General features: G+C 35.4%; 1 protein-coding gene across 2 annotated transcripts in view; it reads right to left on the bottom strand.

Moving 5' to 3' along the window:
- Window positions 1-1,015: 1,015 nt before the first annotated feature.
- LOC123562374 (diacylglycerol lipase-beta-like) overlaps window positions 1,016-15,347 on the bottom strand; it is a 30,148-nt gene continuing 15,816 nt past the window's right edge. For both annotated transcript variants that reach the window (XM_053537241.1, XM_053537240.1), the window contains exons 11-15: window positions 14,589-14,716; window positions 13,084-13,225; window positions 10,878-10,982; window positions 9,914-10,023; window positions 1,016-7,108 (exon numbers count right to left, since the gene is read on the bottom strand). In XM_053537241.1, the coding sequence (XP_053393216.1) occupies window positions 6,940-7,108; window positions 9,914-10,023; window positions 10,878-10,982; window positions 13,084-13,225; window positions 14,589-14,716 (654 nt within the window). In that variant the 3' untranslated portion in view covers window positions 1,016-6,939. The remainder of the gene's footprint in view (window positions 7,109-9,913; window positions 10,024-10,877; window positions 10,983-13,083; window positions 13,226-14,588; window positions 14,717-15,347) is intronic.

Here is a 15,347-nt window from a genome sequence, read left to right as displayed (position 1 = left end):
CTGTTTAAAAAATATGACCTGTGCATCAGTTAATCGGAAGAGCGGACATAGAGGTCCAGTTTTTTGTTTTGTTTTGTTTTTTTGTGTGTGTGGCGGGGGGGGCGGGTTTAAGTTGGAGAAGGGGAATAGTATGGATTGTTGCACACTGCACATCGTCTTACCGTCACAAACCTAAATATAAAGTTTGAAAGCCAATACCTATCATCTCATCGACATATACATATATGCCAAGTATAAAGTCCATATCCTGAATGGTTATTAAGTTATACTCTGAACACACAGACAGACAGATAGACGCATGCGCCATAACGTAACACGTCCGGATTTTCCATACGGGCGTATAAAAGTTATTAACATTGGCATACGAGTCCTATGTATGGGTCTTTATCACCTGACACGCTAAAGAATCTTGTATCATAGCTCGGTGTTTTTTCTTAACAAATTTGGTGCAGGTAATTCGTATACTCTGAGTACAGGGTGTGGTAACTAAAAGTGTGCAGGTATTTAATACCCGCACGCTAGTTACCGCACTGTTAGATAGGAAAGTATGCCAGCGTGTCTGGAACAGTAGACAGCAGAGTGTACTTTATTGATTTTCTGCTCTAGCATTGGTTTATTTTACCTGGGCTTTACACATTTGTAAAGCAAGGATTTTAAGTACTCACTGAACTGCTGTATATATGGCAATGTGGACCGCCTACAACTACCATATATGGATGGCTATGATACAAAACACAAAGAACATTAAAACTCTCGGGTAAACGATTTAAACTCGGGGGCTACGCCCCCTCGTACAAATCGTTTACCCTCGAGTTTCAATGCTCTTTCTATTACAAAGAATTTTCTAGAATCGGAGCCTCGAAGATGCACTATCCTCCTAAGTCTTCCGGGGGCGAAAATAAATGAATCTAAGTTCTACAAACATCAGTCAATCGCATGTTTCTACAGGTTAATGCAATTGACATGTATCAATATTTTAGAAAATCAAAATCAGAAAAAAGAAATAAAGAAAAGCAAAGTTTAAAAGATTTTAAACCAAAGAATAAACTATTAAAGCACGTCGTTAAATGAATAACATAACGTAAGTAACAAAAGGTGAATAAAGTACGGATGGAAAAATACACCATGCTTTACAAAGACAAGACTTTCAACAAAATGTACATATTAATAAACCTGACATGGAACACTAAAATTAGGTAAACATAAAGTAAAATGAAACAGATCAAAACATTTACCAGGGTTCATTTGAAAAGGTTGCATTGTAATCTATGTCGAAAGCATAACATGCTAACAATACAAATAAGAGATACGTGAACGAAATGTCGGTTAAAAGATATATCAACAGAAAATTTGTCAAGTTATCAAACAAAAAAAAGTTCTCACAACTTCCTAGTTCGACGTAGTAAATGCATGAATGATTCTAAATATCGCATGTGCATTACTTCATCTGCTGAATGAGCATATTGGTTCAATTGATTTCAAAATTGCTTCGTTGCATTTTATTACAATTTAGCAATTCAGAAAATAAATTAATGAAAAATATTTGATACAAAATCATAAAATGAACGCAGCAGAGTTTCACCACAACAATGTTTTTGTTGGATTTAACGGCGTACCGACACATGATAGGTCATATGGCGACTTTCCAGCTTTAATGGTGGAGGAAGACCCCAGGTGCCCGTCCGTGCAATATTTCATCACGAGCGGGCACCTGGGTAGAACCACCGACCTTCCGTAAGCCAGCTGGATGGCTTCCTCACATTAAGAATTAAACGCCCCGAGTGAGGCTCGAACCCACATCGATGAGGGGCAAGTGATTTGAAGTCAGCGACCTTAACCACTCGGACACGCTTCATGAAAAACCGATGACCTGTGTTTAGAACTACCGTTTTTAAAAATTTGTTATCAAAACTGAACGACTTGTCGACTTATGACTCACAATAACTAACTTAAGTGTCTGAAATGACCTCTTTGATATATTTTATAGCGTCATGTAATGTGATTACAGCTGCTCTGAAAGTGTCTAAACACCAATGCTAAAAATCGGTAGTTTATACTAGAAAAAAAAGACTGTACGCGAGAAACCATTTCCTCACAACAGAAATCACATCTTTACTTACTATTTATATGCAGACGCATTAGTGTAAACTGATTCTACACACAAAATGAAAATAAGACACAAAAATATATAAATTATAAAAATTAACAAAGGGTTTGATCAGTTAAAAGAATATCAAAAATATATCTAATGTTACGACGTAAAAATGCTGCCGAGTGCTTATGAATATTAAAATATACAATAAATGTTCACATGCAAAAAGTACCGTTAAATACCCGTTATTATTTTTGGATGTAAAACTGTGACTATTATACTAGTAATATCAAAGGTATATATAACGTGAAAATTATAAACAACAAAAAATGAACAGTTACTAGCAGATCTTGTTTCCATGGTGTCAGAAAGAGTATAGGAAAACGGCTCTATGATAGGGCACATAACTACTTTTGTTAAGGTGGTTCCAAAATAGATAACAATACCTATGTGATGGATGGATCCGGCAATCGGAGAAAAAAATTTTTTTCAAGCACAGCAAAGATGAAACTGATCAAATCTTGATCTTTTGTGAAAATTGAAGTAAATAGTTTGCAATCATACTCATATTTAGGCAGGTTGAGGAAACAGAAACGACACTTAGCTTTCCCTCAGTTAGGTATAAACAATGGAATAAAATACCCGAGTGGATTAAAATACATGTGGGCCAACAACATCAAAACAAAATAAACATATAATGAAAAATAAGAAATAATAATGGCACTTGTTTTAATGGAAATCTCTTACATTTTCTCAGTGTGTAGCAAGCAGTATTTTCGTTAAGCATAAGTGAAAAGCTAACTGAGCAATTACAGATATTTTGTTCTTTTTTTTGTTAGTTATAGCATCAAACCTATATTATTTAAGTCATATTGCGACTTTTCCAGCATTTGATAATTGAGGAAGTCCCTAAGTGCCCGCCCGGGCATTATTTCGCATACGAGCGGGAACCCAAGCAGAGCTACCGATATGGATGGCGTCTTCACATGCTTACACCCTAGGTGAGACTTCGAACCTACATCAATGATATGCTAATGGTACGAAGTCTGTGATTTTAAGCACTCGGACGAGGAGACCTAAAGAAATTTATGACTTTGTAAGTACCTAAAAACTCGTATACGCTCTTCCGTGTATACATATTCTTAAACCCAGTCTTTCTATTTAAACATTCTCAATAAAATGGCAAAATCTAAAAATCGACGTAAAAGTGTATTAGACGTACCCTTAAACAATAAACTTACACGAAACTATGAAACAAATATTCTCAACAACTCTAAAAAAATAGGTCTCGTGGTACTGCAAATATTTGATTCTTCCGACTTGTTTTAAGTACATGTACTTTGACTTATTATATGCATATATAGGGTTTCCAATGCCTATTGTGACACAAAATACGAATTCGTGTTGCCTCTTCAACATACAAGTATATTCTTTAAATCTATAGGCATTGTTTTCAATTCCTCTAAACTACACGTAAAATAAACCCTAAAAAACATAAATAACACAACTTTAAACAAGAATTTTGCATGAAATATGAGTTTATATTACTACTACCATGAACCCCTTCCTCATGTGGCACATATATCAACTGGTCACTCAAAACAAATGTGTCAAGTCAAAATGGAGCATATATCAATTGGTCATTCAAAACAATGTCATGTCAAAAAGGCCATCTTTCAAACAATAGCATTTTGGTGGAAACGGGGTCGAAAGTGTATAAATGTCATTATTATCCTAATACAATCTGAGATTCATATCCAATATCTTGACCCCGAATTAATCCAAACAAATTAGAACACATATTTGGAAATTGTCTGTTTGCATTTCCACTACCGTCCATGAACAGGCTCAATCAAACCGAGCCTGCAACATTTTCGTTTTTGTTGTGTTGAGCGACCTGTGGAGATTCCACATTTTCTATTTTATACATACATATTATATCCGAGGACGAAAAGAATAATATATTCAACCATTTTCTTTTCAAAGTCAAAAGATATCAACAAGAGTAATGCTGCATACGCCTGAATTTTTTTATCAAAGCCAATATATAACCATGAGCTGACGAACCAGTTAAACACATAACTGGGAATAAAGTAAAGCGACGTGGGTTGTTTCATTCTGCACATCGTCTCATTACCACTCGCTTATGTTCGAAGTTTCACGCGAATATGGTGAATTCTTGCGAAGAAATGCTCCGGACACAAAATATCAGATTTGACCTTGGAGCTCAATTTGTGACTTTAACCTTTGACCTACTGACGCGATTTGACATTTGACTTCTATCTGAGACCTTAATTTTACCAAACCGGTTTCTGCGCTGTGAACACTATATCACAGCCTGTTACCTCTATGAAAATTTCAAAATCAACACCTTGACTGGTTTCAAGCTATGCTCAAATCACATGATACGTCCCATTTCTCCAAAATGAGCGTATAAAATAACTTTATATTGCTGAGAATAGATTATTCATTTTGATGAAAGCTAAAAACATTAAAATGTTTATATATGAACAAAAGCAAACAGAATAGTGAATAACTGTCAATCAAATTAAACTTCCTGCATGCTCTATCATAGTTTAATGAATTGATTATCGTCATTGCTTTTCTGTAAAACAAAACATGGTACATGAAAGACAATTAATTATTTATTTCCGAACTTTAACATACTAAATATTAATTTTCCTGTAATTTATGAAACTGTGAAACTGTGATTTATAACCCTGTACAAGTAGAGAAAATCTACGTGTACCGACGCCACGAAATCTAAATTATTTCTCTAACATCAAAGAACATCTTACAGCAATAAAAGAACATTTAATGATCGACCTAAACGGTTAAAGTTAGACAAGGAGGCCCTGGTTTGGTTTTGAAACAAAAATGCTTTCTAACAGCATCTAATCTAACTAATCTGAATATTTTTGACAATATCTTTCATAATACTAAAGTCTCTCGGACATTTAGACAAATATGTTGGTAATATCATTTCAACAAGAGCTATCACTAACGGCGACAAATGCCCCCGTAGCGCCTTGACCTTTGACCTGGTGACCTTGACCTTTGACCTGTGACCCCAAAGTCAGTAGGGGTCGTGTACTCAATAAGTACTATCAGCATGTGAAGTCTGACGGTCCTGGGCGCAGTGGTTCGCGAGTAAAGTGCCTTCATGCAAAAAGTTAACGTTGTGACGAACGAACGGACGGACAGTTGAAAACTAATATGCCTCCCTTCGTGTGCACACAAATTCAATCAATATCGAGTAGAACAAAGATACATTTCACCTCTATACATGTTTCAATAGACACAAATGTACAGATAAATGTTCTATTTCTATCAAGGAGAAAATATCAGTTACAAGAATATTGAATTTTCACTGATAAAGGTCAAATATCAGTGCGAATTTAAATGTAAATCGCCAAATGGCCTATTATTGTGTCAATGTTTCCTTAAATCAAACAAAAGTTAATTTGCTTAAAAAATTTGACAAGGTAAACTATTTTGTTTTGTCAAGATTTCCATGCCTTATAACGAAATTCGCTTGTTTGTAAATTCTACTCATTAATGTGTAACTTGTGACTTTGTTAAACTGGGTTGCGGCCGTAAAATAGAAAATAAATCATAGCATTACTTAATTTTGATGATTTTTTTTTTATTTAATGACTACATATCTTTCTAAATATGTGCAAAATTTCATAAACGTACTCTTTGTACTATGAAAGAAATTGCCAAAAAATTTCAAGTTCCAATTACTAATAAAATATTTCAAATACATGGTCTTAGTTACACAAAAATCTTAATACTTTATTTTTCTGATATATCACAGCAACTCTAAAAAGCAACAAAAAACTTTTAACTATCACTAAACTGTTCAAAATATATATACAATATTTTTACTACATAACCGCACAGAAATAAGTACATGTTTTATCGTTACTATTGCATAAAATTAGTGAATGACGATTCTATTGAGAATCCTAATAACTCTATACTAACGAGACCTAATTACTGGTTCTTATCACATTCTATACATTTAACATTGCAAAGCAGCAGTATGCTTTTATTAGAAGTAAACCTAATGAAAGATGAAATAAGAAAAACTACACTGGACTAAATAATTATGTCTCTAAAATATAATGAATCATGTTCAAAATCAAGTACATGTCAAATTACACATCTTAAAAATAAAAATCAAAATTTAAAAAATCTCTAAAATGCTACGACTTTAAGACAAAAATTCATTTATCGCATATCAGATAACTGAAAAAAAAACTTATTTCTACTGTAACTGTTTTACTGCTGTGTCCGCTGGACAATGCTTTGTTGAGTTTTGAGCGACACTAACATTCCAGGTCAGCAACTTTCCAGCTTTATATGATGTAAAAATAACCCAACTGCCTCAACGAGAATTATTTCAGGCACGGGCAGATACCTGGTTAGAGCCAACTACCTTCTAAAAGCCATTTTGGGGGCTTTATACCTAGCAAGGCGCGAATGGTTAAGTGATTTGAAGGCAGTCACCGTAACATGGCCGCAGGTGCCTCTCAACATCAATAATGAATATGATCATCATACGATGATTGCATAAGAGTGTATGATACTGAGTCCTACGCAAGCTTTGTCTCATTTTCACATTCAGAGTAATAATGTTATGGCACATGTTTTGAAAGTTCACAGATACTGACCATTACACATTGACCCTTCAACATTCAACTCCTTAGTCAAAATAGAAAATCTCCATAAGACCTGGCGGCTATACCCTATCTTCAGTAATATCAAATCAAATATTTAATCTCGGGGGTTAAAAAGGTAATCCTCTTTCTCATTTGAACTTCTATGTGATCTATTAATTGTTAGTTTTCTTTCTTAAGGTTAGGATGGTCGTGCTCTGCAAGCTGCCTCAGTGCATACAATAGCGTGTCTGGGAAGTGATGGGCAATCATACGCTTACTCAGTACTATCTCGCGAAAAGTCTGACAGTCAGTCCACTCCGCGTAATACTCTGGCATTACATTCCACGCCCTGTAACAAGTTAAATACATTTTATTCTTTCCATAGAACATAATTATGCTATTATGACAAACTAAGGCTATAATGAATAAATTGAATATCTGATTCACAGTGGTCCATTTTAAACTTTTTGGGATACATGCGACACAACCTATCAAGGGCCATACCTCTGGTCTGACTTACTGGAATACTGAACAAAACCCCAGGTGCACAACTTCGCATGACCCTGGTTCAAGTACGTTTTCAGATACACGCAACACAAACTTTTATGCCCTTTTATGCATATTTTTGACTAAGTTAAAGGCCATAACTCTAGTGTTACTGAATGAAGTCTCTAACAAAACCCAAGGTGCACAACTTCACATGTGTAATATTTCATACTACGGTCAAATATTTTTGAGATACATGCGATACAAACTTTTAGGCCCATTTTATGTTCATTTTTTACTCTGTCAAGGGCCATAACTTTGACATGGCTGTATACAATCCAAATTAAAACATCAGGTGCACAACTTCTCATGGTCAATAACAATCCTGGAGGTCCTATGACACAATGTGCAATACTTTTGTAGATATGAAAGGCACAAATTCAAACAGACGAACAGACAGATGGGAAAGGGCAACTCTAAGTGCCCCAACTCTAAAATAAAATTTGGTGGGACACAACAAACAAGAGGGCCATAATGGCCCTATATCGCTCACCTGTCATCATTGCACTTAAGGACAAGAAGGTCAAAAAATCATAATCAAGATCAATTAAAAGAATCATGAGAAAATACAGTTGAAATTTTCTTTAAGGTACAGATATGTCAAAAAACACCTATAAATTGGAGGTACCATCCATGTTGTACCACAGGAAAGTGGTCTCGGTTTTTCCCTACGGCCAATAATAAAAAAAGTTACTAAATAAGCTATTTATAGTAACATAAAAGGGAAGTAATTAAAAAAAAATAAAGGGAAGTAATTAAAAAAAAATATTGTAAGTGAACAAAAGAAGGATCTGCCAAATAAAAACAGGAGCACTTCAATGCAACGCAAATGCAGAGCAATATACATACAAAACAAAGTCATATGACCTTTGACCCCTAAGTGTGACCTTATACAAGTTGTGTGCAAGTTTGGTTAAAATCAAATCATAAATAAAGCTGCTATTGTGCAGACATGGTCAAAATAGCTAATTTTGGCCCTTTCAGGGGCCATAACTCTGGGACCCATAATAGAATCTGGCCGGTTCAAAAAAGGAATCTAGATCATGTGGTGATACAAGTTGTGTGCAAGTTTGGTTAAAATCAAATCATAAATGAAGCTGCTATTGCGCAGACAAGGTCAAAATAGCTAATTTTGGCCCTTTCAGGGGCCATAACTTTGAAACCCATTATGGGATCTGGCCAGTTCAAGAAAGGAACCAAGATCTTATGGTGACACAAGTTTTTTTGCAAGTCTGATTAAATTCAAATCATAAATGAAGCTGCTACTGTGCAGACAAGGTCAAAATAGCTAATTCTTGTCCTATCAGGGGCCATAACTCTGGCACCCATAACAGAATCTGGCCAGTTCAAGAAAGGAATCAAGATCTTGTGGTGATACAAGTTGTGTGCAAGTTTGATTAAAAACAAATCATAAATGAAGCTACTATTGCACAGACAAGGTCAAAATAGCTAATTTTGGCCCTTTCAGGAGCCATAACTCAGAAACCCATTGTGGGATCTGGCCGGTTCGAGAAAGGAATCAAGATCTTAAGGTGACACAAGTTTTGTGCAAGTTTGATTAAATTCAAATCATAAATGAAGCTGCTATTGTGCAGACAAGGTCAAAATAGCTTATTTTGGCCCTTTCAGGGACCATAACTCTGGAACCCATAATGAGATCTGGCCAGTTCAAAAAAGGTATCAAGATCTTGTGGTGATACAATTTGTGTGCAAGTGTGGTAAAAATCAAATCAAACATAAAGCTGCTATTGTGCAGACAAGGTCAAAATAGCTAATTTTGGCTCTTTCAGGGGCCATAACTCTGGAACCCATGATTGGATCTGGCCAGTTCAAGAAAAGAACCAAGATCTTATGGTGATACAAGTTGTGTGCAAGTTTGGTTAAAATAAAATCATAAATGAAACCACTATCGTGCAGACAAGAAATTGTGGACAGACGAAGGATGAAGGGCGATCACAAAAGCTAAAAATAAGTACTTTACCTGAAAATTGTGATTTAGTGTAAAGAACACTGAATAGCCAGTCACAAATTACTTAATATAATGTTTAAAAGATAACTGAATATCTATGTTTCCATCAATTAATACATTAAAATCAGGCATTTGTTTATATTGTACATTTTTATAATATAAACCACTTGATATATGTTTGTTTGTTTGTTTTGGGTTTAACACCGTTTTTCAACAGTATTTCTGTTATGTAATGGCGGGCAGTTAACCTAACCAGTGTTCCTGGATTATGTACCAGTACAAACCTGTTCTCCGCAAGTAACTGCCAACTTCCCCACATGAATCAGAGTTGGAGGACGAATGATTTCAGACACAATGTCTTTCATCAAATCATCACAGAAAACATACGACCCGCCTGAGGATCAAACTCACGACCGCGCTATCTGTAGATCGGCGCTCTACCTATTGAGCTAGGCGGGCTGTAATATGAAATATAACTGTAAAATGACTCTATCAAAATATCATAATAGCAAAAACTTCTGCAATAACTACATTGAAACAAAACAATTAAATTTGACATAATTCTAACTATTAACAATTCTATAATATTAAAAAGTAATATATTAATCAGTACAACTAAAAGATATTAACTTAACAAACCTTTTATGATCCTTTTTTTCTAAAACATGCAAAATCTGTCCAGGAGGGTAAAGTGGCTCAAAATCTGTAATGACCTTCTCCTTTTCCATGGTTTCCTCTTGTATATATGCCTAAAATGAAAACAATCAACATTTTTGATAAAGATGACACAAGCCCTCATGATAGCTTGAGATAAACAAGTTGTTGTTTACTTATCTGCTTGTTCGCTAGGTAAAACATCTTATTTCAACAATATGTCAATTACACACACAACTTCTCTTTAACAGTGTTTCTGCTTTCCTAACTAGTATGAAAATGCCTTCTGCCATGTAACTGCATATATCCCACAAAGAATCAACAGTAGAAAAGACTGATCTTAGACCAGTCGTCGTTCTTCAAGAATAACTAAAACATTAACCTTGCAAAGATTCCAACATCAAGATTGGAAGTATTTTGCTATATCTCTTCAACAAACTGAACAGACCCAAATAACTGAAGGAAGCCGGAACAAGTATGAGAAAAGTGGGCAAAATTGTTTTCTTGCCAAATGACCTATAGCTTACAAGTCTTTAGGAACTGAAAATGACATCAAGAAGCAAATGTATTAAGCTAAATATCTCTCTTGGTGTCACTGTAACATCCTGATTGAACTAATTCCCAAATATCTACAGAGGTAATCTAGTCATAAGGAGTTTATTTCTGGCATTTCAATGCTGAATTAAATTTACTGGCTTAATCTATTTTTAGTCTTATTTATGCAATCAATTAACTCTGTCAATACTCACTGACCTCAAAATTTGTAGTGGCCATCTAACAACAACAAACAGTTTGGTAAAAAGCGTTATTAAATTGCTGACCAGAAACCATATCAAAAACCATACAAGATTTTTCAGGGCTATGTAAGTGTGTTGTAAAACTGCACCATCTTCTCAGGCACAGACCTAACAAAAGATCTATCACATATACATGTAGTAGCGTTACTTACATCAAACCATTGAGCATTTTGTAAGTTGGTATATACACTTGGTAGATGCTCCAAGTCAGCTTTTCCAAATAATTTTGTCCACCATCTTCCAGCTATCACTTGGTGCTAATTAAAAAATAAAGAAAACATGTGAACAAAGTACAAACATGTGAACTGGCAGGAGACTAATTACCCAAGTGCCACATAATCTAATGATTTGATATAACCCCAAATGGGGCAATAATTTTTGCAAAAAGCAAGATGGAGTTATGTTTCTTGCTGTACAGAGTCAGCTATTGATTGTGAACAAGTGTTGCAAGTTTTAAAGCAATAGCTTTGATAGTTTAGGAGAAAAGCTGACCTTAACATAAAACTTAACCAGGCAATGCCAACGCAAACGCCGATCATGTAATGACAATAACTCATCATTTTTTTCAAACAAAACCTATCCGTAAGACAGCCAAGCTTGACTATTCGAAATATTGTCCCAGAAGCAGGAAAATATTACCCAAAAAGATTAAATATCAAAAGAGTTTTAAGTTCAAAAGGGGACATAATTTGACCAAAATGCATATCAGAGTTATGGGACTTGCTGCTATCAACTAGTTTTATAACCCCGAAAGCATATGAAGTTTCAATTCAATATATGCATTAGTTTTGGAGATAGTAACTTGCATGTAAAACTTTGCCTTTTAGTTATAGCTGTATGTACTTGCATGCAAAACTTTAACCAGGATTTTCTAAGTCCTAAAGGGGGCATAATTTGCCCAAAATATGTCAGAGTTAAGGGACTTGACCCAGTGAGGTTGATAATTGTTCTAGAAAAAGAAAAAATAAGTTTCAAATCTATATGCCCTTTAGTAATAGCTGTATGTACTTGCACCCAAAACTTTAACAAAGATTTTCTAAGTCCAAAAGGGGGCATAATTTGGCCAAAATGAAGGTCAGAGTTATGGGACTTGCTGCTATCAACTAGTTTTATTACCCGAAGACAAATGTGAAGTTTCAATTCAATATCTGCATTAGTTTTGGAAACTTTAACCTGAATTTTCTAAGTCCAAAAGGGGGCATAATTTGCTCAAAATACATGTCGTTGACACCGACGCCAGGATGAGTAGAATAGCTAGACTATTCTTTGAATAGTCAAGCTAAAAATCAGATGAGCTAAAAATTGTACAATATCATCTTCCAAATAAGGTAGGGGTTTTCTTATATGAGTAAACATATACATAGAATATCTTCCGCTGGTTGTAAGTGCAGATGGAAATAACTGCTTGAGGGTAACTGTATACAGGTTAACAAAGGTAGAGCTGTCCAATGACAATGTCTTCCACTATCTAAAGCTCTTTCCCCTTATACTAGCTTTAGCAAAACTCTCTATGTCGAAAAAGGAACTGTATGCCAGAGATATGGTTCCTGGTTAAATATGGTCATTTCATGATGCCATGAGTTTGAAAGCAACTGATAACACCAAAGACATGGGTAGAATTTGAAAATATTTGGTCATGTAATTTATCAGAAACAAACTTATACAAAATCTATGTTAAAATGGGACATATTTCTAACAAAATAAAAGTTAGAGTTATTATGTACCTTGCCTGTGACGTCATCTCAAGATGTCAAGACTTGTGTGGAGTTTGAAAGCATTTCAACCAGTTAGGTTTTGAGAAACCTGCTTTCTTGCAGAACTTTAACTAACCTTTCTAACTAGAAAAGGGGACATACTGACAAAATAAAAGCTAGAGTTATATAAATTATCTTATCTGATCGTCTCATGATGCTGAAAACAAAAGTTTAAGAAAAGCCTACTTTGTACTTACATGCAAAATTTCTGCGATGTGGATGCTGATGAAAGGGCGACAACAAAAGCTCTCATATGAACATGAATATTTGATAAAATGTAATCTTTCAAATTTGCAAATTTTCAAGAAAGCATTTTTCAGTAGTTTATAACTTTAATGCGGATGTTGTTTAGTCCCTCCATTGTATAAATTATAAATACAAAAGATGTAAATTTTTGAAACTGAAAACTGGCTAAAATGACTGATTTTAGACCATCCATCAAAAAATGTGTTTTTGAGGGTGAGGGGCAGTACACTTTGGTTGTACCACATGTTAATCTGATCTTGATATTGACAGCAAAATAACTTGAATCTTAATAAGGCTATGTGTAATATCTTGAGAAAACAATAATTTTGATAAATAGATTGAAACATTGAAAACTAACCTTCGGTATTGTGCAGTTCTTAATTGCATCTAAAATATCAATTCTAAGTTGTGCCGCTTCTACAAGACCAAGCCTGGGTACAACATCATAACCAAGGGCAACAGTACAAACAAATTCTTCAGTATATGGTAATAAACTATCACTGCAAAGTAAAAAGTTGATAGATTTATTAAGCTTTATAATGTCTACAGATTCATGTGTGAAATTAGCTCTTTGTTCATAACTGATATCATTACTGTCAAATATATACAAAGTAATTTAAATGACAATACATGATACAAATGCGTATCTTTCACAGTAATTTGATCAATTTAAGGTCTGATTTTATTCAATGATGCTGTGTTGTTCCCCTAAGCTTAGACTCTGAATTCGTTTGTTTAACGTTCAATATTTTATGTAAACAAGAGCTGTCACTAATGGTGATGAATGCCCCCCGCAGTGCCTTGACCTTTGACCTGGTCACCTTGACCTTTGACCTGGTGACCCTAGTCAATAGGGGTCATGTACTCAATAAGTACTATCAGCATGTAAAGTTTGAAGGTCCTGGGTGCAGTGGTTCGCGAGTAAAGTGCCTTCATGCAAAAAGTTAACATTGGCCCCTGTGAAACTGACCTTTGACATTGTGCCCCAAAGTCAGTAGGGGTCGTCTACTCAATAAGTACTATCAGCATGTGAAGTTTGAAGGTCCTGGGTGCAGTGGTTCGCGAGTAAAGTGCCTTCATGCAAAAAGTTAACATTGGCCCCTGTGACCTTGACCTTTGACCTGGTGGCCCCAAAGTCAGTAGGGGTCGCGTACTCAGTAAGTACTATCAGCATGTGAAGTTTGAAGGTCCCTGGTGCAGTGGTTCGCGAGTCTAAGTGCCTTCATGCAAAAAGTTAACGTTGTGACGAACGAACTAATGAATGGATGGACAGCCCCTGTGACCTTGACCTTTGACCTGGTAACCCCAAAGTCAGTAGGCCTCGTGTACTCAATAAGTACTATCAGCATGTGAAGTTTGAAAGTCCTAGGTGCAGTGGTTCGCGAGTAAAGTGCCTTCATGCAAAAAGTTAACGTTGTGACAAACGAACTAACAAACGGATGGACAGTTAAAAACTAATATGCCTCCCTTCGGGGGCATAAAAAATCTGTTTTATACACTCTATTGCCTGTCTTTCCTTCTTCTATTATCTCACAATGGTGGAAAGTAGTAGCTGATTAATTAAGGCAGAGGGTCTGTAATGGCGATTATGTATTCTTGCATGGTGTTTCTGCATTCTTCAAACGTTGCAAGGTTCATACCAACACCAGACTCTCTGTTCATACCGGAGAATGCCGAAATCACACACCGAGATTCAGAATACAGAATCAAACAGAAATTTTAGAATATCAGTATTGGTCTACCATCTTAAAAGCTGAAAGTTTCAAAAGTATTAATTAATCAATATCTAATGTGTACATTGCAGCAAAGTTTTAACTGTGCAAACAAATTTTATAGACACGTACTGGTTTACTTATAACCTACCTGACTAGTTCACCTGGTGTAGCAAAAGCAAAACAGATCAGATCTGGAAAACTGGGGCGTAACTCCAGAGCAAGTAATGCAGCCACACCTGCTCCGAGACTGTGACCTGTTATTACCAGCCTATATCCCTGAAAATGGGTAGCGGGAGGTAAAAATTAGGACCATCCTGTTAGTCAGAAAAATATGCCATACAACTCTTGAAAACAAAGGCATTTTAAAATACGGAATGCAGTAAAATATTTATCTTAAAATTTTCATTTACACATTTTGTAGAAAACTACAGCATGGAACATGTTAAATGTTGTTTTTAACAAAGTGTAAAAGGCGACATAATACAAGGATCTTCCAGTGTCTACCCACTACACAGCGTTGTTATATTTTCTGGTCCTTTGGAATCATGGAGTCCATTGAATGATTACAGATAAAAAGAGTTCTATTGAAGCTGGTGCTAGTGGGTGTGAGATGTGTTGCACATTCCAATACCTCTCAAGAACAACTCAAACCGAATCTGCTATCATTTTTGGTTGGTTGCATTCTATGCTTCCAAAAGATCTTCTTACAGATCTTATTGGTATGATAATTCAAATATTTTTATCACAACAGCAGTCTTTCAGTGCTGTGTGGCTGTAAAGTCTCCTTGTACTTTGTTATATTTTCTTGTCCTTTGGGATCATTGAGTCCATACAATGTTTAAGAATAATAGATGGTGCCAGGGGGCATGAGAGGTGTTGCACTTTCCATTACCTCTCATGAACAGAC

This window comes from Mercenaria mercenaria, chromosome 2 (genome assembly GCF_021730395.1).
Source record: "Mercenaria mercenaria strain notata chromosome 2, MADL_Memer_1, whole genome shotgun sequence".
NCBI lineage: Eukaryota > Metazoa > Mollusca > Bivalvia > Venerida > Veneridae > Mercenaria > Mercenaria mercenaria.
Note: the sequence above shows the minus strand (reverse complement) of the source record. Positions and strands in the feature narration are given on the sequence as shown.